This window comes from Pristiophorus japonicus, chromosome 12, assembly GCF_044704955.1.
Source record: "Pristiophorus japonicus isolate sPriJap1 chromosome 12, sPriJap1.hap1, whole genome shotgun sequence".
Lineage (NCBI taxonomy): Eukaryota > Metazoa > Chordata > Chondrichthyes > Pristiophoridae > Pristiophorus > Pristiophorus japonicus.
The window spans coordinates 68,943,485-68,968,574 of record NC_091988.1 but is presented as its reverse complement, the minus strand read 5'-3'; the positions used below and the strand labels follow the sequence as shown (position 1 = coordinate 68,968,574).

At 52.1% G+C, this 25,090-nt stretch overlaps 1 protein-coding gene across 3 annotated transcripts in view; it reads left to right on the top strand.

The window, feature by feature from the left end:
* lamb2l (laminin, beta 2-like) overlaps positions 1-25,090 on the top strand; it is a 324,539-nt gene that overhangs the window by 237,291 nt on the left and 62,158 nt on the right. For all 3 annotated transcript variants that reach the window (XM_070895627.1, XM_070895626.1, XM_070895625.1), the window contains exons 20-28: positions 2,060-2,203; positions 3,907-4,138; positions 5,719-5,882; positions 8,818-9,042; positions 11,641-11,858; positions 14,947-15,043; positions 15,653-16,028; positions 17,582-17,766; positions 18,539-18,780. In XM_070895627.1, the coding sequence (XP_070751728.1) occupies positions 2,060-2,203; positions 3,907-4,138; positions 5,719-5,882; positions 8,818-9,042; positions 11,641-11,858; positions 14,947-15,043; positions 15,653-16,028; positions 17,582-17,766; positions 18,539-18,780 (1,883 nt within the window). The remainder of the gene's footprint in view (positions 1-2,059; positions 2,204-3,906; positions 4,139-5,718; positions 5,883-8,817; positions 9,043-11,640; positions 11,859-14,946; positions 15,044-15,652; positions 16,029-17,581; positions 17,767-18,538; positions 18,781-25,090) is intronic.

The window sequence follows — 25,090 nt, the reverse complement described above, 5'->3', positions numbered from 1 at the left end:
CTAACTTTTGAAAGTTGAAAAAATTAGTGCCAACCACTAATGTTTTTCAGCTTTTAAAGAATGTGGTGTTTGCACTCCAGGAAGGAAGTGGAGTGTTAAATCAAACGTCCAATTCCTTCCTGGAGCGTTAAAGCCGGCAGGCGGGGCAGCAGCACTGCTGCGATCCAAGGCTCCTTCGATCCTTTAAAGGGACGGGACATCGCTGCGGGCTCTGCATTGGACCCAGTGAGCTGGTCCCTGATGGCAGGCCCAATCCGGCCTGATCAGCCCCACGCACACCCGCGATCCGGCCCGATCAGACCCACGCACTCCCGCTATCCGGCCCGATCAGACCCACGCACTCCCGCTATCCGGCCCAATCAGACCCACGCACTCCCGCTATCCGGCCGGATCAGACCCATGCACTCCCACTATCCGGCCCGATCAGACCCACGCACACCCGCGATCCGGCCCGATCAGACCTATGCACTCCCACTATCCGGCCCGATCAGACCCACGCACTCCCACTATCTGGCCCGATCAGACCCATGCACTCCCACTATCCGGCCCGATCAGACCCATGCACACCCGCGATCCGGCCCGATCAGACCCATGCACTCCCACTATCCGGCCCGATCAGACCCACGCACTCCTGCTATCCGGCCCGATCAGACCCATGCACTCCCACTATCTGGCCCGATCAGACCCACGCACTCCCGCTATCCGGCCCGATCAGACCCACGCACTCCCGCTATCCGGCCCGATCAGACCCACGCACTACCGCTATCCGGCCCGATCAGACCCACACACTCTGTGATCCGGCCCGATCAGACCCACGCACTCTGTGATCCGGCCCGATCAGACCCACACACTCTGTGATCCGGCCCGATCAGACCCACGCACTCCCACGATCCGGCCTGATCAGACCCACGCACAGTAGCAGAGAGCCGGGCTGATCGATCGCGGCCCAAGAGAACGTAAAAACAATTGACAAAAATCATTTGAGAAATGTTGGTACCTCGGCCATCTCCCCTTTAACTCTCGCCCTCGGTAGCGCCCGGTATCCCGATCAACGCCTCTTGCAGCTGATGGTGTTGACGCCTGACGCTGTTGCAGGGGGCGGAGCCCAAGTTCGGGTCCAGGGCGATGCGCATGGCGATGATGTCACGGTCTCTGGGCGTATGAGATTGTGGTGCAATTACGTATTACTGCCGTAAACCGCCCAGCCAAGTTAGCGGGAGTCGTTCATCTCACCGCGCCCAGTCGCTAAGTCGTTTAGTGCTCCCCAGAGATGATACCGGGGAGCACTAAGGAGGCCAATTCCTAGGCCTCAATGTTTCATATTGCACGGAAGCTGCAGACTCCATCTTTTTAAGGCACATCAGGCCTGAGCGCCATTCGAGAAGCCCATTCGGACTGGGACCCGCACTGACCTCTCCTCCTACTGGCTCAGACTTCTTCATCACCTAACCCCCTCAAAATAAACAATGGCAGCAGCTGGGGTTAGGGACCAGTTATCCAGAGAGGGAACCCTAACCAATTCCTCCTCCTTGCCCCAAGCCAGGGACATTGCCCAGAATGTGGGAGGGGGGTAATTATGGCCTTACCCGCTGGGCAGGAAATGGGAGCATTCCGATTGGCCACTCATTTTACACCTGGAAAGTAAGATTAAAATCCGCCCCCCCCCCCCCCCCCAGAATTCCAAGCCTGCCACTTTCCTGGGCGCGTGATTACTCCCCGGGGAAATTCTCTCAGCCAAGGAGGGGTCCCGGGGGAAAATATCCAAAATACACCAGGAACCATGCCCATTCAGTGAGCTAGTGCAACCAACCAATGCACAAAGGGAGTAAGGAGGGTAGTGGAGGGCAGCCAATTTGGGGACTAAGCCTGCAAGAAAGGGGCAAGGTGGATATTGGGGGGAGGGGCGTCAAGAGACAATTGGATGTTCCTGGGTACAGAAGAGATTGATGACGTGTGAAAGTGGGCAGGGCTCGTTGAGTGTGATGGACTTCTCTTGTTGGGTCTTGAGAGAATTCCCCTCTGTTGCTGACATTTTCTGTCTCTTGTTCTGGACCCCCAGCCTGCCAGTGTGACCCGCAGGGTTCCACCAGCTCGGTGTGTGAGAAGATCGGAGGGCAGTGTCGGTGTAAGAGGAACGTCATTGGTCAACGCTGCAACCAGTGTGCTCCTGGCTATTATGGCTTTGGGCCTGTTGGCTGCTCTCGTAAGTGTGAAACACCTCGGGACGTTTTAGTACGTTAAAGGCGGTATATAAATGCAAGTTGTTGTTGTTGATCAGATGAAGAAGCTCAAAGCAGAGGTCGGGCAGTGAGTGTGTCTCCCGCTCGCAAGGTAAGAACTCGTGGGGATAATATCAGATTCAGGTCCATAGAACAGGATAAAATGATTAAGGAGGAAACATAACCCAAGTCTTTATAATATTGAGGGGGTACGTGTGATGTTGATAACAGCAGAGTCTGTGACAGGAACGGTGAGAACAAATGGTTGGGTGGAGCAGTGGACCATTAATCGGGAGATCAAATCCCAACACGGCACTTTTGAGAATTTGAATTCAGTTTCAAAGTTCTGGACGTAAAAAGCTGGTCTCAGTAAAAGTGACCATGAAGCTGTCGGATTGCCGTAAAAACACAACTGGTTCACTGATGTCCCTTTGGTCCTTACCTGGTCTGGGCCTATACGTGACTCCAGTCCCACACCAACGTGGTCGGCACTGAACTATCCTCAGAGGCAAGCCGCTCAGTTGAGTCAAATCCACAACAGCGGCTCAAGAAGGCGGCTCATCACCTTCTCAGGGCGACTACTGATGGGCAATAAATGTTACTTGCCACTTATCAGCCCACTCAGGTTTGGGCTGATAAGTGGCAAGTAACATTCACACCACACAAGTGCCAGGCAATGACTATCTCCAACAAGCAAGAGTCTAACCACTGCTTCTTGACATTCAATGGCATTACCATCACCGAAACCCTGCCATCAACATCCTGGGGGTCACCATTGACCAGAAACTTCACTGGTCCAGCCACATAAATACTGTGGCCACAAGAGCGGGTCAGAGGCTGGGTATTCTGCAGCACTCCTGACTCCCCAAAGCCTTTCCACCATCTACAAGGCACAAGTCAGGAGTGTGATGGAATACTCTCCACTTGCCTGGATGCGTGCAGCCTCCAACAGCACTCAAGAAGCTCGACATTGTCCAGGAAAAAGCAGCCCACTTGGCACCTCATCCACCACCTTCAACATTCACTCCCTCCACCACCGGCGCACCGTGGCTGCAGTGTGTACCATCTACAAGATGCACTGCAGCAACTCGCCAAGGCTTCTTCGGCAGCATCACCGAAACCCACGACCTCTACTACCTAGAAGGACAAGGGCAGTAGGTTTATGGGAACACCACCACCTCCACGTTCCCCTCCAAGTCACACACCATTCTAATTTGGAAATATATCGGCGTTCCTTCATTGTCACTGGGTCAAAATCCTGGAACTCCCTCCCTAACAGCACTGTGGGAGCACCTTCGCCACATGGACTGCAGCGGTTCAAGAAGGCAGCTCACCACCACCTTCTCAAGGGCAATTAGGGATGGGCAATAAATGCCAGCCTTGCCAGCAACACCCCCATCCCGGAACGAATATTTTTTTTTCCCGAGAATTAATAAAAAAAATAAGTGTGACACAGAGTTAAAATAATGAGCTTCAAGTGAAAAAATAAATTACTTTTCTTTGGTTGGGTGGAATCCATGATAGAGGAGAGTGTACATGGGCTGTAGGAGGGGATTGAATGGGTGGGTATAGTCCATGATAGGGAAGGGTTTCAGTTGTCCATTTATGAGCAGCTGAGGTGGGCCGAATTTGCCCAAAGCAACTGTTGATGAGGATTCAGTGACATTTCTTGCCTTCCGTCCCACAGCTTGTAGCTGCAGCCGCGAAGGATCAGTCCACGGCATGTGTGAGCAGGGCAGCGGGCAGTGTCCGTGCCGACCAGGGGCGAGCGGTCGACAGTGCGACCAGTGTTACCCCCAGCACTGGGGCTTCCCGAGCTGCCAGCCCTGCCAATGTAACGGGCACTCGGAGGAGTGCGACTCCCACACCGGGGCGTGCCTGGACTGTCGGGACAACACCTCGGGACACCACTGCGAGAGGTTAGTCATCCACTGCGCGGGATGGGCGGTCTGCTAACATGTACTGTGCAACCTGTTGTGAGACTTACATCTGGCCGTTTAGTCTTGTCTTCAGCACATTGAAATGTTGAGGAACAGGAAGAATCCTGTCAGCCATGAAAGCTCTCTCGTTTCAACAGGTCTGAACTCCATGGTTGGTCGTGATTCAATTTCACGATGGGGTTTGAAACGGCTGTTAGGCCCCCGATTTATGTCAGCAAAGAGCCGGACATCTGTTTGAGGCCAGCACCTTGGGCGATTGCAGGGCCCATCACATACTGGATCCGGCAGTGTTCATTTGTTACATAAGAACATAAGAAATAGGAGCAGGCCATTCGGCAACTCGAGCCTGCTCCGCCATTCAATCAGATCATGGCTGATCTTCGATCTCAACTCCACCTTCCCACCTGTTCCCCATATTCATTGATTTACCAAGACTCCAAACATGTATCAATCTCGGCCTTGAATATATTCAGAGAGAGTCAGCCTCCACAGCCCTCTGGGACAGAGAATTCCAAAGATTCACAACCCTCTGAGTGAAGAAATTCCTCCTCGTACAAAAGTAAAATACTGCGGATGCTGGAATCTGAAATAAAAACAGAAAATGCTGGAAATCTCAACAGGTCAGGTAGCATCTCTGGCGAGAGAAACTGAGTTAACGTTTCAGGTCGCTGACCCTTCGTCAGAACTGAACGGGGGAGGGGAGGAAAGAACGAAAGGGAAGGTCTGTGATAGGGTGGGAGGCAGGAGAGATTAGAGAGACAAAAGGGATGATGGGCCGACTTCAGATGATAATGGCAGAAGTTAGAAAAAGGTTAGTGTCGACAGGGTGTGAATGGCGCCCCGCCGGGGTTTTCGGGGACAGTTTCGGCGGAGCATTACCGCCCGGGAGAGGCGAGCCGGTGTACAACGCTCCTGGTTGCGACACCGGCTCGACTTTTGCCTCCTGCCCAATCCGTAGCGCTCCGCAGCGCGCCCTGCTGGGACCGCCTGTGAAAGCGGGTGTTCCGAGCTGTAGCAGCTTACACCGAGGTAAGTAATGTCGACCTCAGTGACAGTTTTTATTTTATTTTTTTTGCGATTTACGTTGTGATATCATGGACTGTGTATTGGGAATGTTTTGGGTGTTTTTATTCAAGTTTACCTCCATCCCCCACCCCCCCCCCCACCCGAGGTCTCTCTCGGAGTGCTCCGAGGCCGACTATTTAGCTCGGGATTTTCCCATGCTCAGCCGGCCTAGCGCCCTATGAGAGGTGTACAACGTCTCCCTCAGTGTCCAACGCCTCCCTCAGCGTCCGGCCCACACTCAGGGTCCAGCTGCCCAATTTTGCTGACTGAGGCGCAGACTGTTTCCAGTCACTATCAGGACCACCCTGCCATCATTAACGCCCCAAAATCCTAAAACCTGAAAATCCAGTCCCATTGTGTTTACCCAGCGCATAGAAATCAACCAGTGTCAGCCAGTTAAAACTAGCCGGAAATCTAAAAGCATTTGTTCCTGGTCTTTACAGGGCCTCTGTTCTTTTCAGTAAGTTTTGACATTAACATGTGACTCCACACAGCTGTGCTGACGGTTACCATGGAGACCCAGTCCTGGGGTCTGGAGGGCAGTGCCGGCCGTGTCCGTGTCCGGATTATCCGGGAAGTGACCACTACCATGGAGTCTCGTGCCACACCGACCTCACCTCCAATCAGATTGTGTGTTACTGTAAGATGGGCTACTCGGGTAAGTTCATCGCTCTGTTGGATTTCTCCCATGGTCGCTAACGGTAAAAGAAGCAAAGACGCCATGACGAAACAGAAATATCACACAGCGAGTTGTTGTGATCTGGAACACGCTGCCTGAAAGGGCGGTGGGAGCAGATTCAATAGTAACTTTCAAAAGGGAATTGGATAAATACTAGGTGAGGAAAATTCGCTGGGCATGGAGAAAAAGCAGGGGGGAGTGGGACTGATTGGATCGTTCTTTCACAGAGCCGGCACAGGCACGATGGGCCGAATGGCCTCCCTCTGTGCTGTATCGTTCGATGAGTGTAAAGCAGGAAGCAACAAAGCCAACAATCAAAGCCACAGAATCCAGTCAGAGGAGACAGTGATCAAATTGTTCAGAGCTCTGGTCAGACCCACCGTGAGCACTGTGTCCAGCTCTGGTCAGACCCACCATGAGCACTGTGTCTAGTTCTGGTCAGACCCACCGTGAGCACTGTGTCTAGTTCTGGTCAGACCCACCGTGAGCACTGTGTCCAGCTCTGGTCAGACCCACCGTGAGCACTGTGTCCAGTTCTGGTCAGACCCACCGTGAGCACTGTGTCTAGTTCTGGTCAGACCCACCGTGAGCACTGTGTCCAGCTCTGGTCAGACCCACCGTGAGCACTGTGTCCAGTTCTGGTCAGACCCACCGTGAGCACTGTGTCCAGCTCTGGTCAGACCCACCGTGAGCACTGTGTCTAGTTCTGGTCAGACCCACCGTGAGCACTGTGTCCAGCTCTGGTCAGACCCACCGTGAGCACTGTGTCCAGTTCTGGTCAGACCCACCGTGAGCACTGTGTCTAGTTCTGGTCAGACCCACCGTGAGCACTGTGTCCAGCTCTGGTCAGACCCACCGTGAGCACTGTGTCCAGTTCTGGTCAGACCCACCGTGAGCACTGTGTCCAGCTCTGGTCAGACCCACCGTGAGCACTGTGTCCAGTTCTGGTCAGACCCACCGTGAGCACTGTGTCCAGTTCTGGTCAGACCCACCATGAGCACCGTGTCCAGTTCTGGTCAGACCCACCGTGAGCACTGTGTCCAGTTCTGGTCAGACCCACCGTGAGCACCGTGTCCAGTTCTGGTCAGACCCACCGTGAGCACTGTGTCCAGTTCTGGTCAGACCCACCGTGAGCACTGTGTCCAGTTCTGGTCAGACCCACCGTGAGCACCGTGTCCAGTTCTGGTCAGACCCACCGTGAGCACCGTGTCCAGTTCTGGTCAGACCCACCATGAGCACCGTGTCCAGTTCTGGTCAGACCCACCGTGAGCACCGTGTCCAGTTCTGGTCAGACCCACCGTGAGCACTGTGTCCAGTTCTGGTCAGACCCACCGTGAGCACTGAGGATTAGGTATTGAGGACATACAAAGGCTGGAGGTGATGCAACGAGGAGCTGCAAGAATCAAGTGGATGTTGCAGTGGGTAGTGTAAGGTTATTCTGGACAAGTGAGTTAAGATGGGCCAAATGACCTTCCGTAATGACCTTGTGGTTTTCTCCATGTTTTTCTGATCCCAGTTGAAGCTGTCTGGGACAATGTGGAGGTCCCACCCTCAGGTCCAGGCCCTGCACATGCACCTTCCAGTCCGAGGGTGGGATCGGACCTCCACCTCTCTCTGGTGGCTGCTCTATTGACATGTGCAGTTTAAATTCAGTCTTGTGTATGACCCCTGAGCCCGCTGACTGACTGCGAGGGTTCTCTGCACACTACATCCTTACTGTCACCCAGGCTCTGAGTTCCTGTTGCTATTTTTTGAATACCAGGCAAAATATATAAAATATCCAGCGTCAAACAAGCAAAATAATGCTGGGCACAGGCAGAGTGACCTGAAACACGGGCAGTGTAGGACACCCTGTCCAGGCCAGATCCACCCAGATTATTCCCCAGATTTTACCTCCTCCCTGGGACTCTCAGTCACCCTCGCCAACCCTCAGTGACCCTGAGGCAGATGGGGACTCGGTTTAATGTCTCGTCCAAAAGACAGCATCTCCGACAGTGCAGCACTCCCTCAGTACTGCCCCTCCGACAGTGCAGCGTTCTTCAGTACTGCCCCTCTGTCAGTGCAGCACTCCCTCAGTACTGATCCTCCGACAGTGCAGCGCTCCCTCAGTACTGCCCCTCCGACAGTGCAGCGTTCCTCAGTACTGCCCCTCTGTCAGTGCAGCACTCCCTCAGTACTGATCCTCCAACAGTGCAGCACTCCCTCAGTACTGCCCCTCCGACAGTGCAACGCTCCCTCAGTACTGCCCCTCCAACAGTGCAGCGCTCCCTCAGTACTGCCCCTCTGTCAGTGCAGCACTCCCTCAGTACTGATCCTCCGACAGTGCAGTGCTCCCTCAGTTCTGGCAAGGGGTGTGTCAGCCTAGATTAGGCTGCAAACTCTGGAGTGGGGACTTGAACCCACGACCTTCTGACTCAGAGGCGAGAGTGCTACCCACCGAGCCACTGCTGACAATAACGCACACATGTGTAATTAGGCATTGCTGGAAAGGCCGGCATTTATTGCCCATCCCTAATTGCCCTTGAGAAGGTGGTGGTGAGCTGCCTTCTTGAACCGCTGCAGTCCATGTGGTGAAGGTGCTCCCACAGTGCTGTTGAGGAGGGAGTTCCTGGATTTTGACCCAGCGACGATGAAGGAACGGCGATATATTTCTAAGTCAGGGTGGTGTGTGACTTGGAGGGGAACGTGGAGCTGCTGCCCTTGTCCTTCTAGGTGGTAGAGGTCGCGGAGGTGCTGCCGAAGAAGCCTTGGCGAGTTGCTGCAGTGCACCTTGTAGATGGTACACACTGCAGCCATGATGTGGTGGAGGGAGTGGGTGTTTAAACTCTCTCTCTGTCTCTCTTAATATACCTATATTCTTAGTGAGAAAGTGTTTTTGGAGAAATTGAGAGTGTTCCTTTTTCCGCTAACCCAGGGTCTCGCTGTGACATGTGTGCGCCTGGTTACTATGGTAACCCCGAGGTACCAGGAGGGTGGTGTTTGCCATGTGAGTGCAACAATAACATTGATCGGACTGACCCCGACTCCTGCCACCCGCGTACGGGGCAGTGCCTGAAGTGTCTGTACAACACCGATGGAGCGCGCTGCGGAGCCTGCAAGTACGGTCACTACGGCAACCCTCTCCAGCAGGACTGCAGGCGTAAGTAGTGGGCAGGGGCTGAGGGACCGGGCGTTGATGCGAGACTTTCCCAGGGTCGCGTTCCGCGCTGAGATCAGATACAGCTTTGTGTTTTTCTCCGAGCGACTGACCTGAGGTCCCTGACTGGGAGCTGGAGCAGGAGATAGCGGAGGGACGCACTCATTAATAATACTGAGATACTATAACTATCAGGAAAGACTGAACGGGCTGGGGCTCTGTTCTATAGAAAAGAGAAGGCTGAGGGGTGATCTGATGGAGGTCTTTACGATTATGAAAGGTTTCGATAGGGTAGACGTAGAGAAGATGTTTTCACTTGTGGGTGAGCCCAGGACTAGGGGCCATCAATTATCATCATAGGCAGTCCCTCGAAATCGAGGAAGTCTTGCTTCCACTCTAAAAGTGAGTTCTCAGGTGAGTGTACAGTCCAATACAGGAATTACAGTCTCTGTCACGGGTGGGACAGACAGTGGTTGAAGGAAAGGGTGGGTGGGACTGGTTTGCTGTACGCTCCTTCTGCTGCCTGCGCTTGTTTTCTGCATGCTCTCGACGACGAGACTCGAGGTGCTCAGCGCCCTCCTGGATGCTCTTCCTCCACTTAGGGTGGTCTTGGGCCAGGGACTCCCAGGTGTCAGTGGGGATGTTGCACTTTATCAAGGAGGCTTTGAGGGTGTCCTTGAAATGTTTCCTCTGCCCACCTGGGGCTCACTTGCTGTGAAGAAGTTCTGAGTAGAGTGTGTGCTGTGGGAGTCTCGTGTCGGGCATGCAGATGATGTGGCCTGCCCAACGGAGCTGGTCGAGTGTGGTCAGTGCTTCGATGCTGGGGATGTTGGCCTAATAAATCCAATAGTGAATTCAGCAGAAACTTCTCTGCAGGGTAGATGCAGGGAGGATGTTTCCCCTGACTAGACAGTCTAGAACCAGGGGCCAGCCAGTTAGGACTGAGATGAGGAGGAATTTTTTCACTCAGAGGGTAGTGAATCTTTGGAATTCTCTGCCCCAGAGAGCTATAAATGTTCAGTCGTTGAGTATATTCAAGACAGAGATCGATAGATTTTGGATATAAAGGGAATCAAGGAGATAGTGCAGAAAAGTGGAGTTGAGTGGAAGGTCAGCCGTGATCTCATTGAATGGCGGAGCAGGCTCGAGGGGCCGAATGGCCGACTCCCAATTCTTATGTTCTTTACCCAGAGAGGGGTGAGAATGTGGAACTCGCTGCCACAGGGAGTGGTTGGGGCAAAAAGCAGAGATACATTTAAGGGAAAGCTGGACAAACACATGAGGGAGAAAGGGATAGAAGGATATGGTGATGGGGTGAGATGAAGAGGGGTGGGAGGAGGCTGGTGTGGAGCATAAACACCGGCACGGAGCTGATGGGCCGAATGGCCTGTTTCTGTATATATTCAATGTAAAGAGGAAATGATTGTAAAATTGCTGGTGGGGACAGGGTGGGTTGGGGGTGGGGGATGCAGGGAACAGGGAAGGCTAACCCCAATAGAGGGTTTCAAAATGCTGAACGAGTGTGAGGAGATGAAGGCGGCACGGACTGAGGGTTCTCAATGGGACAGTGAAGGGGAGTTTGGGTTATTGGCCATGCAGTGGGTTATTAGAACAAGAAATGCTTCAAAGAAAGGAAGGAATATTTGCATTTATATAGCACCTTTCTCAGCCTCAGGCCGTCCCACAGCACTTTACAGTCATTGAAGTACTTTTGGAGTATAGTCACTGTTGTAATGTTGGAAACGCGACAGCCAATTTTGGGCACGGCAAGCTCCCAGAAACAGCACTGTGATAATGACAAGATAATCTGTTTTTAGTGACGTGGTTGAGGGATAAATATTGGCCAGGACACCGGGGAGAATTCCCCTGCTCTTCTTCAAAATAGTGACCTTGGGATCATTTACATGCACCTGAGAGAGCAGACAAGGCCTCGGTTTAACATCTCATCCGAAAGACCGCACCTCCGACAATGCAGCACTCCTTCAGCACTGCACTGGCAGTGCTGGCCTGGATTTATGTGTTCTTAAGTTTTGGAGTGGAACTTGAACCCACAACCTTCTGACTCAGAAGAGAGAGTGCTGCCCACTGAGCCACGGCTGACATCTTTACCAGTAATGAGGCAGAGATTGTCACATCAGTTAAAAATGTACTGGATAAGGCTAAGAAAAGGAAGCATAAGAAAGGGCTACGGGGAAATGGGGTCAGAGTAGATAGCTGCAATTGAAGAGCTAGCAGTGGAACCAACTCGAAGGGCTACACGGCCTCCTTCTGTGCTGTGAATTCTGTGAGTCTGCAATTTAATAATACAGCCAGACTGATCAGTAACCCCCGCTGGAAGAGGCTATGTGTGGACGCTGCCGGTGCGCAGGATGGGACTCGGCTGCGATGCCATGCATAGTCGAATAGTTGGTATCTCGGCCTGCAGGGCAAAATGGAACAGTACAGATAGGGTCGGCAGCACCAGTGCAACTGTCCTGCAGGGAGCAAGCGACACCTTCAGGAGAAGAAGGCGCAGGAATCTATTAGTAAAAGGAATTGTTAGTGATTGTCATGTGGGGAGCTGACGGAGATGACATTGGCGTTTGTTTGTTGCCACTGCAGGCTGCACATGCAACGTTCTGGGCACGCTGGACTCCCAGTGTGACACCAGGGACGTCTGTCACTGCGACCCCGTCACTGGACAGTGCCCCTGCAGGGAGAACATCATCGGCACCAACTGTGACCACTGCGCTCCACATTTCTGGAATTTCGGGGGTTTCCACGGCTGTGAGCCCTGTGGGTGCAATCCGGAACATTCTCACACTCTGCTCTGCAACATGGTAAATAATCAACTGTTTCCTCACCAAACATTTAAACATTCTTACTCTTTGTGCTTGTCAAAGATCCCGATGTCCCCATCAAACACTCCCAGGACAGGTACAGCACGGGTTAGATACAGAGTAAAGCTCCCTCTACACTGACCCATCAAACACTCCCAGGGCAGGTACAGCACAGGGTTAGATACAGAGTAAAGCTCCCTCTACACTGACCCATCAAACACTCCCAGGGCAGGTACAGCACAGGGTTAGATACAGAGTAAAGCTCCCTCTACACTGTCCCATCAAACACTCCCAGGGCAGGTACAGCACAGGTTAGATACAGAGTAAATCTCCCTCTACACTGACCCATCAAACACTCCCAGGGCAGGTACAGCACAGGGTTAGATACAGAGTAAAGCTCCCTCTGCACTGACCCATCAAACACTCCCAGGGCAGGTACAGCACCGGTTAGATACAGAGTAAAGCTCCCTCTACACTGACCCATCAAACACTCCCAGGGCAGGTACAGCACAGGGTTAGATACAGAGTAAAGCTCCCTCTACACTGTCCCATCAAACACTCCCAGGGCAGGTACAGCACAGGTTAGATACAGAGTAAATCTCCCTCTACACTGACCCATCAAACACTCCCAGGGCAGGTACAGCACAGGGTTAGATACAGAGTAAAGCTCCCTCTACACTGACCCATCAAACACTCCCAGGGCAGGTACAGCACCGGTTAGATACAGAGTAAAGCTCCCTCTACATTGCCCCATCACACACTCCTAGGGCAGGTACAGCATGGGTTAGATACAGAGTAAAGCTCCCTCTACAGTGTCCTCATCAAATACTCCCAGGGCAGGTACAGTACGGATTAGTTACAGAGTAAAGCTCCCTCTAAACTTTACCATCATAAGAACCAGAAGAACATAAGAAATAGGAGCAGGAGTAAGCCATACGGCCCCTCGAGCCTGCTCCACCATTTAATACGATCATGGCTGATCATGGACTCAGGTCCACTTCCCTGCCCGCTCCCCATAACCCCTTATTCCCTTATTGTTTAAGAAAATGTCTATCTCTGTCTTAAATTTATTCAATGACCCAGCTTCAACAGCTCTCTGAGGCAGCGAATTCCACAAATTAACAACCCTCTCAGAGAAGAAATTCCTCCTCATCTCAGTTTTAAATGGGCGGCTCCTTATTCTAAGATTATGCCCCCTCGTTCTAGTCTCCCCTATCAGTGGAAACATCCTCTCTGCATCCACCTTGTCAAGCCCCCTCATAATCTTATACTTTTCGATAAGATCACCTCTCATGCTTCTGAATTCCAATGAGTATAGGCCCAACCTACTCAACCTTTCCTCATAAGTCAACCCCCCTCATCTCCGGTATCAACCTAATGAACCTTCTCTGAACTGCCTCCAAAGCAAGTATATCCTTTCTTAAATATGGAAACCAAAACTGTACACAGTATTCCAGGTGTGGCCTCACCAATACCCTGTATAACTGTAGCAAGACTTCCCTGCTTTTATACTCCATCCCCTTTGCAATAAAGGCCAAGATTCCATTGGTCTTCCTGATCATTTGCTGTACCTGCATACTATCTTTTTGTGTTTCATGCACCAGGACCCCCAGGTCCCGCTGTACTGCAGCACTTTGCAATCTTTCTCCATTTAAATAATAACTTGCTCTTCGATTTTTTTCTGCCAAAGTGCATGACCTCACACTTTCCAACATTATACTCCATCTGCCAAATCCATCAAACACTCCTAGGGCAGCTACAGCACGGGTTAGATACAGAGTAAAGTTCCCTCTACCATGTCCCAACCGCACCTATGATATTTTTCAAGTTCGCATCTCTTGTAGAGAATTTTGCACCAATTTGAGGTCAATTGAAGACATTATTTGTGCCACAGTGTCTCGGAACTGAGTTGGCCCAGGTTCCACCGTCGGCTTGTGCTGGGTTAGAATGCTGGCGAGTAAAGAAATGAATACTTGCATTTATAAAGTGCCTTTCATAACCTCAGGACAACCTAAAGCGCTTCACAGTACTTTTTGAAGTGTTGTCACTATTGTAATGTAGGAAACGAGCCAGCCAATTTGTGCACAGCAAGCTCCCACAAACAGCACTGTCATAATGACCGAATCATCTGTTTTAGTGATATTGATTGAGGGATAAATATTGGCCCCAGGACACCGGGGAGAACTTCCCTGCTCTTCCTCCAATAATTACCATGGGATCTTTTACGTCCACCTGAGAGAGCAGGCAGGGCATCGGTTTAAGTCTCATCGGAAAGACGGCACCTCCAACTGTGTGGCGCTCCCTCAGCACTGTCCCTCCGACAATGCAGCACTACCTCAGCACTGTCCCTCCGACTGTGCAGCACTCCCTCAGTACTGCCCCTCCGACTGTGCGGCGCTCCCTCAGCACCGTCCCTCCGACAATGCAGCACTACCTCAGCACTGTCCCTCCGACTGTGCAGCACTCCCTCAGTACTGCCCCTCCGACAGTGCAGCGCTCCCTCAGTACTGCCCCTCCGACAGTGCAGCGCTCCCTCAGTACCGCCCCTCCAGCTGTGCAGCACTCCCTCAGTACTGCCCCTCTGACAGTGCAGCACTCCCTCAGTACTGCGCCTCCAACAGTGCAGCACTCCCTCAGTACTGCGCCTCTGGCTGTGCAGCACTCCCTCAGAAACATCACTGGGAGTATCAGCCTGGACTATGGGGCTGAAGTCCCTGGAGTGGAGGGAAAGTGGTGTCCATAGAGCCGCGACTGACTCCTTAATTATCCCTGTCAATTTTAACCGTACCCATCAGGGTTAAAATCACACCTTCTCTGGACGAAAGGTCAACCCATCTAAAACAGTTTGACAGCTCACTTTGAATGGTGGGGAGAAGGATGATTCATGCGTGGATGAATCGTTGCCAATGACCCAGCATTAGTTGCCGAGCTCTGACCCCGCCGGACACTGACTGTCTCCGCTCCCCCCCCCCCACTGACTGTCTCCTTGGGTTACCCCCAACTACCCCCCCTGCTCCTGCCCACCCCTGAAAAACTCCTTGGTTGCTCATGTTGCTGATTCCTGTGTGTGTTCCTCGCCCTCTCGCAGTTCACCGGCCAGTGTGACTGCCGGCCAGGATTCGGAGGTCGGACCTGCTCGGAGTGCAAGGAGCGTTACTGGGGCAACCCAGGGCTGTCGTGTCAGGGTAAGGAATGCCAAGCTTCCGAACGCAAACTTTCCCGGGATAGATGGAAACCGCGGCGATTCCACTATCACCGGCGCTGTTCCGAACATACCTACAGTGATGGACGGACAAAGTCTCTGTGGTCCATCCACATGGCCCCACGCAAATGTGACCACCCACTCCGTAGCATGGCCACCGAACTGTGGTGGTAACAGGCCCCCTTACTCTTGTACTCCAACCCCCTTACAATAAAGGCCAACACGCCATTTGCCTTCCTAATTGCTTGCTGTACCTGCATGGTAACTCTCTGTATGAGGACACCTAAATCTTTCTGAATACCAATATTTAATAGTTTCTCACCATTTAAAAAATATTCTGTTTCCCTATTCCTCCTACCAAAGTGAATAACCTCATATTTCCCCACATTATACTCCATCTGCCACCTTACTGCCCACTCACTTAACGTGGCTATATCCCTTTGCATGCGACCCTCCTCACGGGGAAGTGTTCCACTCCACTGACCTCCTGCTCCTGGATGCGCACGACATTGACAGTGATGGGCCCGGGGGCGAGGGGGAGTTGAGGGACGGAGATCTCGAGCACGCTCAACCTTTTGTTCTCTCCCCACAGCGTGCGACTGTGATGCAGTCGGCTCGGAGACGCAGCAATGCAATCGCTCGACGGGTCGCTGCTTCTGCAAGGAGGGGTATGTGGGTCCGCGGTGTGACCAGTGTGCCCGCGGGTACCAGGGGCGGTACCCCAGCTGTGCTCGCTGCCACGCCTGCTTCTATTTGTGGGACAGGGAGATCGGGAGGCTTGGGGAGAAGCTGCGCAGCCTCAAGGAGATGGTGCATCGGATCGTGGAGACTGGGGTGACTGGGGGGGCCAGCCGCAAGCTGCAGGAGCTGGAGGAGAAGCTGGCCATGGTCCAGGAGCTGGTCCGAGGACTCCCACTCGATAGCCAGGGGCCGCTGGAACAGCTGAGACATCTCGCCAACGGGCTCAGGTAGAGCCACGTCACTTATTGGCTTTCGCCCAACCGACAGAATACCCTCCCGTCCATCCCACCCATCGCCAGCGAGCAGTGGGGCCCCACAGTTACTCTGCTCAATATGTATTGGGGGAGCAGAAATTTCCTCCAAATTAAATATCCCCGTCACAAACTCTGTTCCCTCGCCACCGACTCCATCCCTCTCCCCAGCCTGACCCACAATGCTCGCAACCTTGGTATCCCTTTAGATCCAGAGCTGAGCTTCCAACACCCTATCCTCTCCATCACCAAAACCACCTACTTCCACCTCCATAACATCCGCCTCTGCCTCAGCTCATCCACTGCTGAAACCCTCATCTGTGCCTTTGTTGCCTCTAGACGCTCTCCTGGCCGGCCTCCCACCTTCCACCCTCCGTAAACTTCAGCTCATCCAAAACTCTGCTGCTCGTGTCCTAACTCGCACCGAGTCCCGCTCACCCATCCCTCCCTGTGCTTGCTGACGGACACTGGCTCCCGGTCAGGTAATGTTTTGATTTTAAAATTCTCATCCTTATTTTCAAATCCCTCCATGTCCTCGCCCCTCCCTGTAATCTCCTCCTGCCCCACAACCCCCCGAGATCTCTGCACTCCTCCAATTCTGGCCTCTTGCCCATCCCCGATTTTAATCGCTCCACCATTGGTGGCCGTGCCTTCAGCTGCCTGGGCCCCAAGCTCTGGAATTTTGCCTCAGTTCCCAGAGTGACTCTCGCTTCTCTCAGTTACCTCAGGTCAGATCCCTGGTCTCTGCGCTAAGTTCCCCGACCCATCGACCCAGCCCCCCACCACCATCCCAGCTGCTCCCCCCATCATCCCACCCCCCCCGCATCATCCCAGCCACCCTCCCTCCCATCATCATAGCTCCCCCCCATCATCCCAGCCCCATCATCACAGCACCCCCCCCCCCACCATCCCATCATCCCTCCCCCCACTATTCCAACATCCACAATCATCCCAGCAGCCCCCCCAACCACCATCCCAGCACCACCCCCCCCCCACTATACCCAGGCACCCCCCCACTATCCCAGCCCCACCTCCCCCAACTCCATCCCAGCATCCCCCACCACCATCCCAGCCCCCCCCCCCCAGTATCCCAGCCCCCCCCACTCGCCCCCCATCACCATCCCAGCCCCATCCTGCCGCCCAGCTAAAATAATACAGCACAGGAGGCCATTCGGCCCATCGAGTCTGCGCCACTTCTTGGAAGTCGCACTCCCCCCGCTCTTTCCCCACAGCCCTGCAAATGTTTATCCTTCATGTATTTATCCAATTCCCTTTGGAAGGCTGCTATTGAATCCCTTGCCCTTTCAGGCAGCGTATTCCAAGTCAATAAAAATTATGTTTTTTTTTAAAGTTGCTGATGGTTAACAAACGATCAGTGGGCATTCTAATACCTCGTCAGCCCTGCATTTCATAGTTTAAACTCTCACAAATCGAAGCGCATGTCCGTGCTGTCACTCTGGTGCTTTGAGTGTGTCGGTTTTCCAGTGTGCGGTTACTGCTGGGGTGAACATTCCTTTACTGTCTCTCAGGCAGGACATCGAGCAGCAGGTGCAGAGGGTGGATGCTGTGGAGAAAGATGCATCACGCACACAGGCAACCAACAGCAAAGCAGAACAGGACCTCGAGCAGCTGGAGGAGGAGGCCAGGATTCTGAATACCTCACTCATCCAAAAAACAAAGGAGCTGGAGAAATTTATAACCTCAAACTTTAAAGGTGCGAGTTTACTCAGCCGGGGCTCCTGACGTCAGGAGGGAGTCACACAGCACAGAAAGAGGCTGTTGGGCCCATCGAGCCTGTGTCGGCTCTGTGAACGAGCGATCCAGTCAGTCCCACTGCCCTGCTCTTTCCCCACAGCCCTGCGTATTTATCCAATTCCCTTTTGAAAGTTACTATTGAATCTGCTCCCACCGCCCTTTCAGGCAGTGAGTTCCAGATCACAACAACTCGCTGCGTAAAATAAATGTCCTCATCTCCCCCTCTGGTTCTTTTACCAATTATCTTAAATTTGTATCCTCTGGTTACCGACCCTCCTGCCACTGGAAACAATTTCTCCTTATTGACTCTGTCAAAACCCCTCATCATTTTGAACTCCTCTATTAGATCTCCCCTTAACCTTAACCTTAATAAAAAGCTGGAGTCAGTAAAAGTGACCATGAAGCTGTCGGATTGTCATAAAAACAAAACTGGTTCACTGATGTGCCTGTAGGGAAGGAAATCTGCCATCCTTACCTGGTCTTGGCCTATAGGTGACTCCAGTCCCACAACAGGGAGGTTAACTCTTCACTGCCATCTGAAGTGGCCGAGTGAGACACTCAGTTTGTATCAAACCCGCTCCCAGCAGTTCCAGAAGGCCCATCACCTTCTCAGGGTAACTAGTGATGGCCAATAAATGCCGGCCTTGCCAGAGACACCCACATCCAGAGGCATTGTGTATGAAGTAATGAGGCGTTTCTGAGGTTAATGAATGGAGGCCTGTCTTTTACAGAGTTCTATGATTCAATCCTCGAGTACTATCGGGAATCGGGTGAGGCGGAGCGAGTGGTGAACGGCTCAGTATCCGGCCCACACAGCCCAGTGGAACAATCCGCGGACACACGGCGGAAAGCGGAGAAGCTGCTGCAGGAGCAGGAGAACACGTTCCGGAAAGCCACGGCTGCTCACCGGAAACAGCTGAAGGACCTGGGGAGGAAAGTGCAGGAGCTGACGGTGAACAGCATCAACAAGAAGGTCAGGGACACAAGCTCTTCCCCACAGCTCGGTGGCATTGAGGAAACTAGAATTAGTGTCAGTGAGTTCAGCCTGGGATCACACTGTGCTGTGACCCCGCTGGAATGTGCGTGTGCATGAGTGTGAGTGTGAATGTGTGAGTGTGAATGTGTGAGTGTAAGTGACAGTGAGTGTGTGAGTGAGTGTGTGTTTGTGTGTGAGTGACAGTGAGTGTGTTTGTGAGTGTGTGAGTGTGTGGATGTGTGAGTGACATTAAGTGTGTGAGTGTGGGTGAGTGTGTGTGTGAGTGTGTGTGTGTATATTTATATCTGTGCTCACACACGTCAATTCCTACAAGTTTCAGTGTTTTTATGAACAATGCGCGAGCTGCCACACTGACCTTGTGCAATTCCAACCCACTCACAGATCCCAGTCTGAAACCAACTCTGTGCTCCGAACACATTCAAATCACCAGACACATTCGGAGTGGGTCCGTCAAGTGTTTGAGAGCGAGTAAGGGCAGCTTAGTATTCTGGCTGACTGAAGCATTGCACCCATACAGTAAGCTCTCTCAGTTGGACCTACTGCGCTGCGCCCCCCGCCCCCACACACCACCGCCCGTCCCGCAACTTCCCTGCTCCTCATCCTCTCCTGTGATTCCAGCATTCTCCTTTGCTACTTGTATCACAGGCTCTCAAACCGGGGGCTGCAGAGGAAGGATTCATATAGCCACCAGGTTTCTCAGACTGGGTGTACCTCGGCACAGGGTCTGACCAATCCTGCCGTCTCTGTTATTCTCTACTTTTTGACTCACTCACACTTCCTTTCACTGTACTCGGAAAAATGATCTTCCGTGCACATGCACAGGGGGTCCCCGGGAGTGCGTCAGTATTTACAGGAGATCCCCAGGAATGTGTCAGTATTTACAGGGGGGTCCCGGAGTGTGTCAGGAATTATAGGGGGTCCCCGGAGAGTGTGTCAGTATTTACAGGGGATCCACGGAGTGTGTCAGTAATTGCAGGGGTTCCCCGGTAATGTGTCAGTATTTACAGGAGATCCCCAAGAATATGTCAGTATTTATAAGGGGTCCCTGGGAGTGTGTCATTATTTACGAGGAGTCCCCGGGAGTGTGTCGGCATTTACAGGGGGTCCCCGGGAGTGTGTCAGTAGTTACAGGGGGTCCCCGGGAGAAAGTCAATATTTAAAGTGGGTCCCCAGGAGTGTGTCAGTATTTACAGGGGGTGCCCGGGAGTGTGTCCGTTTTTACAAGGGGTCCCCTGAAGTGTGTCAGTATTTACAGAGGGTCCTCGGGAGTGTGTCAGTATTTACAGAGGGTGCCCGGGAGTGTGTCAATATTTACAAGGAATCCCCTGAAGTGTGTCAGTATCTCCAGGGGATCCCTGGGAGTGTTTCCGTATTTACACGGTAACCCTGGCTGTGTGTTAGTAATTTTAGGGGGAGCCCGTGAATGTGTCAGTATTTACAGGGGGTCCTCTAGAGCGTGTCAGTATTTATAGGGGGTCCCTGGGAGTGTCAGTATTAACAGGGGCCCCCAAGGACTGTGTCAATATTTACAAGAGTTCCCTAGGAGTGTGTCATTACTTACAGGGAGTCCCAGGGAGTGTGTCATTATTTACAAGGGGTCTCCAGGAGTGTGTCAGTGTTTACAGGGGTCCCCGGGAGTGTGTCTGTCTTTACAGGGTGTGCCCAAGAGTGTGTTAATATTTACAAGGGGTCCCCTGAAGTGTGTCAGTATTTACAGGGGGCCGTCTGGAGTGTGTCATTATTTACAAGGTGACCCTGGCAGTGTGTTAATAATTTTAGGGGGAGCCGGTAAGTGTGTCAGTATTTACAGGGGGCCTCCGGGAGTGTGTCAGTATTTACAGGGGGTCCCCGAGAGTGCGTCAGTATTTATAGGGGGTTCCTGGGAGTGTGCCAGTAGTTACAGGGGATTAAAGATGAAATAGCAGCGCATTTGGAAACCAATGACAGGATCGGTCCAAGTCAGCATGGATTTATGAAAGGGAAATCATGCTTGACAAATCTTCTAGAATTTTTTGAGGATGTAACTAGTAGAGTGGACAAGGGAGAACCAGCGGATGTGGTGTATTTGGACATTCAAAAGGCTTTTGACAAGGTCCCACGCAAGAGGTTGATGTGCAAAATTAAAGCACATGGTATAGAGGGTAATGTATTGACGTGGATAGAGAACTGGTTGGCAGACAGGAAGCAGAGAGTCGGGATAAACGGGTCCTTTTCACAATGGCAGGCAGTGACAAGTGGGGTGCCGCAGGGCTCAGTGCTGGGACCCCAGCTCTTTACAATATACATTAATGATTTAGATGAAGGAATTGAGTGTAATATCTCTAAGTTTGCAGATGACACTAAACTGGGTGGCGGTGTGAGCTGTGAGGAGGACGCTAAGAGGCTGCAGGGTGATTTGGACAGGTTAGGTGAGTGGGCAAATGCATGGCAGATGCAGTATAATGTGGATAAATGCGAGGTTATCCATATTTGGTGGCAAAACCATGAAGGCAGAATATTATCTGAATGGCGGCAGATTAGGAAAAGGGGAGGTGCAACGAGACCTGGGTGTCATGGTACATCAGTCATTAAAAGTTGGCATGTAGGTGCAGCAGGCGGTGAAGAAGGCAAATGGTATGTGGCCTTCATAGCTAGGTCATTTGAGTATAGGAGCAGGGAGGTCTCGCTGCAGCTGTGCAGAGCCTTGGTGAGGCCTCACCTGGAATATTGTGTACAGTTTTGGTCTCCTAATCTGAGGAAGGACATTCTTGCTATTGAGGGAGTGCAGCGAAGGTTCACCAGACTGATTCCCGGGATGGCAGGACTGACGTATGAGGAGAGACTGGATCGACTGGGCCTGTATTCACTGGAGTTTAGAAGGATGAGAGGGGATCTCATAGAAACATATAAAATTCTGACGGACTGGACAGGTTAGATGCAGGAAGAATGTTCCCGATGTTGGGGGAGTCCAGAACCAGGGGACACAGTCTAAGGATAAGGAGTAAGCCATTTCGGGGCACACTCCCGGGGGCCCTGTAAATACTGACACACTCCCGGGGATCCCCTGTAAATACTGACGCGATCAGTATTTACTGGGGGTCCCCGGGAGTGTGTCTTTATTTACAGTGGGTCCCCAGGAGTTTGCAGTATTTACAGGAATCCATGGGAGTATGCCAGTATTTACATGTAATCTCTGGGAATGTGTCAGTATTTATAGGGGGTCCCCGGGAGTGTGTCATTATTTCCAAGGAGTTCCCGGGTGAATGTTGGTATTTACAGAGTGTCCCCGTGGAGTGTGTCAGAATTTACACAAGATCCCTGGAGTGTGTCAGTATTTACAAATGTCTCCAGGAATGTGTCAGTATTTACCGGATGTCTCCGGGAGTGTGTCACTATTTGCAGGGGGTCCCCCGGAGTGTGTCATTATTTACAGTGGCTCCCTGAGAGTGTGTCGGTATTTACAGGGACTCCCCAGGAGTGTGTCAATATTTATAGGAGGTCCCCCAGGAATGTGTCAGTATTTACAGGGATTCCTCGGGAGTGAGTCAGTATTTACAGGGGTCCCCGGGAGTGTGTCAGTATTTACAGGTGATCCCTGGGAATGTGTCAGTATTTATGGGGGGTCCCCGGGAGTGTGTCATTATTTCCAAGGAGTTCCTGGGAGTGTGTTGGTATTTACAGGGGGTTCCCTGGGAGTGTGTCAGTATTTACAGAGTGTCCCCGTAGAGTGTGTCAGAATTTACAGAAGGCCCTCAGAGTGTGTCAGTATTTACAAATGTCCCCAGGAATCTGTCAGTATTTACAGGATGTCCCCGGGAGTGTGTCAGTTTTTACAGGGGGTCTCCAGAGTGTGTCAGTATTTGCAGGGGGTCCCCGGGAGTGTGTCAGTACTTACAGGGGGTCCCTGGAAGTATGTCAGTATTTACAGGAGGTCCCTGGGAGTATGTCAGTATTTACAGGGGGTCCTCGCGGAGTGTGTCATTATTTATAGGGGGTCCCCCGAAGTGTGTCCGTATTTACAGGGGGTCCCCAGGAGTGCATCAGTATTTACAGATGGTCCCCGTCAGTGTGTCCGTATTTACACGGGGTCCCAGGGAGTGTTTCAATATTTACAGTGAGTCCCCGAGAGTGTGTCAGTATTTACAGGATGTTTCTGGTAGTGTGTCAGTATTTACACGATGTCCCCGTGAGTGTGTCAGTATTTACAGGAGTCCCAGGGAGTGTATCAGTATTTACAGGGTGACCGCAGGGGTGTGTCATTGTTTACAGTGGGTCACAGGGAGTGTGTCGGTATTTACAGGGGGTCCCTGGAAGTGTGTCATTATTTACAGGGGGTCCCCGGGGAGTATGGCAGTATTTGCAACGAGTCCCCGGAGTGTGTGAGTATTTACAGTGTGTCCCCGGGAGTGAGTCAATATTTACAGGGGTCCCTGGGAGTGTGTCAGTATTTACAGGGGGTCCCCGGGAGTGTGTCATTATTTGCAAGGAGAACCCGGGAGTGGGTTGGTATTTAGAGGGGGTCCCCGGGTGTGTCTCCATATTTACAGGGACACCGTGGGAGTGTGTCAGTATTTACAGGAGGTGCCCGGAAGTGTGTCCATATTTATAGGGGCTCCCTGGAAGTGTGTCAGTATTTATAGGGGGTCCCTGGGTGTCTGTCAATATTTACAGTAGGTCCCTGGGAGTGTGTCAGTATTTACAGAGGGTCCCCAGGAGTGCATCAGTATATACAGGCGGTCCCCGTGAGTTTGTCTGTAGTTACACGGGGTCCCAGGGAGTGTTTCAGTATTTACAGGGAGTCCCCGAGAGTATGTCAGTATTTACAGGATATCTTTGGTAGTGTCTCAGTATTTACAGGATGTCCCCGTGAGTGTGTCTGTAGTTACACGGGGTCCCAGGGAGTGTTTCAGTATTTACAGGGAGTCCCCGAGAGTGTGTCAGTATTTACAGGATGTCTCCGGTAGTGTCTCAGTATTTACAGGATGTCCCCGTGAGTGTGTCAGTATTTACAGGATGTCCCAGGGAGTGTGTCACTATTTACAGGGGGTCCCATGGAGAGTGTCAGTATTTACAGGGGCTCCCCAGGAGAGTGTCAGTATTTACAGGGGGTCCCTGGGAGAGTGTCAGTATTCACAGTGGGTCCCCTGGAGTGTGTTATTATTTACAGTGGGTCCCTGAGAGTGTGTCAGTATTTACAGGGAGTCCCAGGAGTGTCAGTATTTACAGGGGTTCCTCAGGAGTGAGTCAGTATTTACAGGAGGTCCCCCTCGGAGTGTGTCAGTATTTACAGGGGGTCCTCGGGAGTTTGTCAGTATATACAAGGGGTCCCCCTGAGGGTGTTAGTATTTATAGGGTTTCCCCTGGCATGTGTCAGTATTCACAGGGTGTTCCCAGGAGTGTGTCAATATTTGCACATGGTCCCAAGGAATGTTTCTGTATTTACAGGTGGTCTCCGGGAGTGCGTCAGTATTTACAGGGTGTCCCCAGGAGTGTGTCAATATTTACAGATGTCCCCAGGAGTGTGTCAGTATTTACAGACGGCCGCCAGGAGTGTGTCAATATTTATAGGGGGTCCCTGGGAGTGTGTCATAATTTACAGTGGGCCCCCGGGAGTGTGTCATTATTTACAGGGGTCCCCAGGAGTGTGTCATTATTAGCAGCTGGTCCCCGGGAGTGTGTCATAATTTACAGTGGGCCCCCGGGAGTGTGTCATTATTAGCAGCTGGTCCCCAGGAGTGTGTCCATATTTACAGGGGTCCCAGGGAGTGTATCAGTATTTACAGGGTGACCGTAGAGATGTGACATTGTTTACAGTGGGTCACCGGGACTATGTCGGTATTTACAGGTGGTCCCTGGATGTGTGACAGTATTTACAGGGTTCCCCGGGGAGTATGTCAGTATTTACAGCGAGTCCCCGGAGTGTGTGAGTATTTACAGTGTGTTCCCGGGAGTGCATCAGTATTTACAGGGGGTCCCAGGAGTGTGTCATTATTTACAAGGAGACCCCGGGAGTGTGTCGGTATTTAGAGGGGTTCCCGGGGTGTGTGTCCGTATTTATAGGGGCTCCCTGGAAGTGTGTCAGTATTTACAGGAGGTCCCTGGGTGTGTGTCAGTATTTACAGAGGGTCCTCGCGGAGTGTGTCATTATTTATAGGGGGTCCCCGAAGTGTGTCCGTATTTACAAGGGGTCCCCAGGAGTGCATCAGTATTTACAGGTGGTCCCCGGCAGTGTGTCCATATTTACACGGGGTCCCAGGGAGTGCTTCAGTATTTACAGGTAGTCCCCGAGAGTGTGTCAGTATTTACA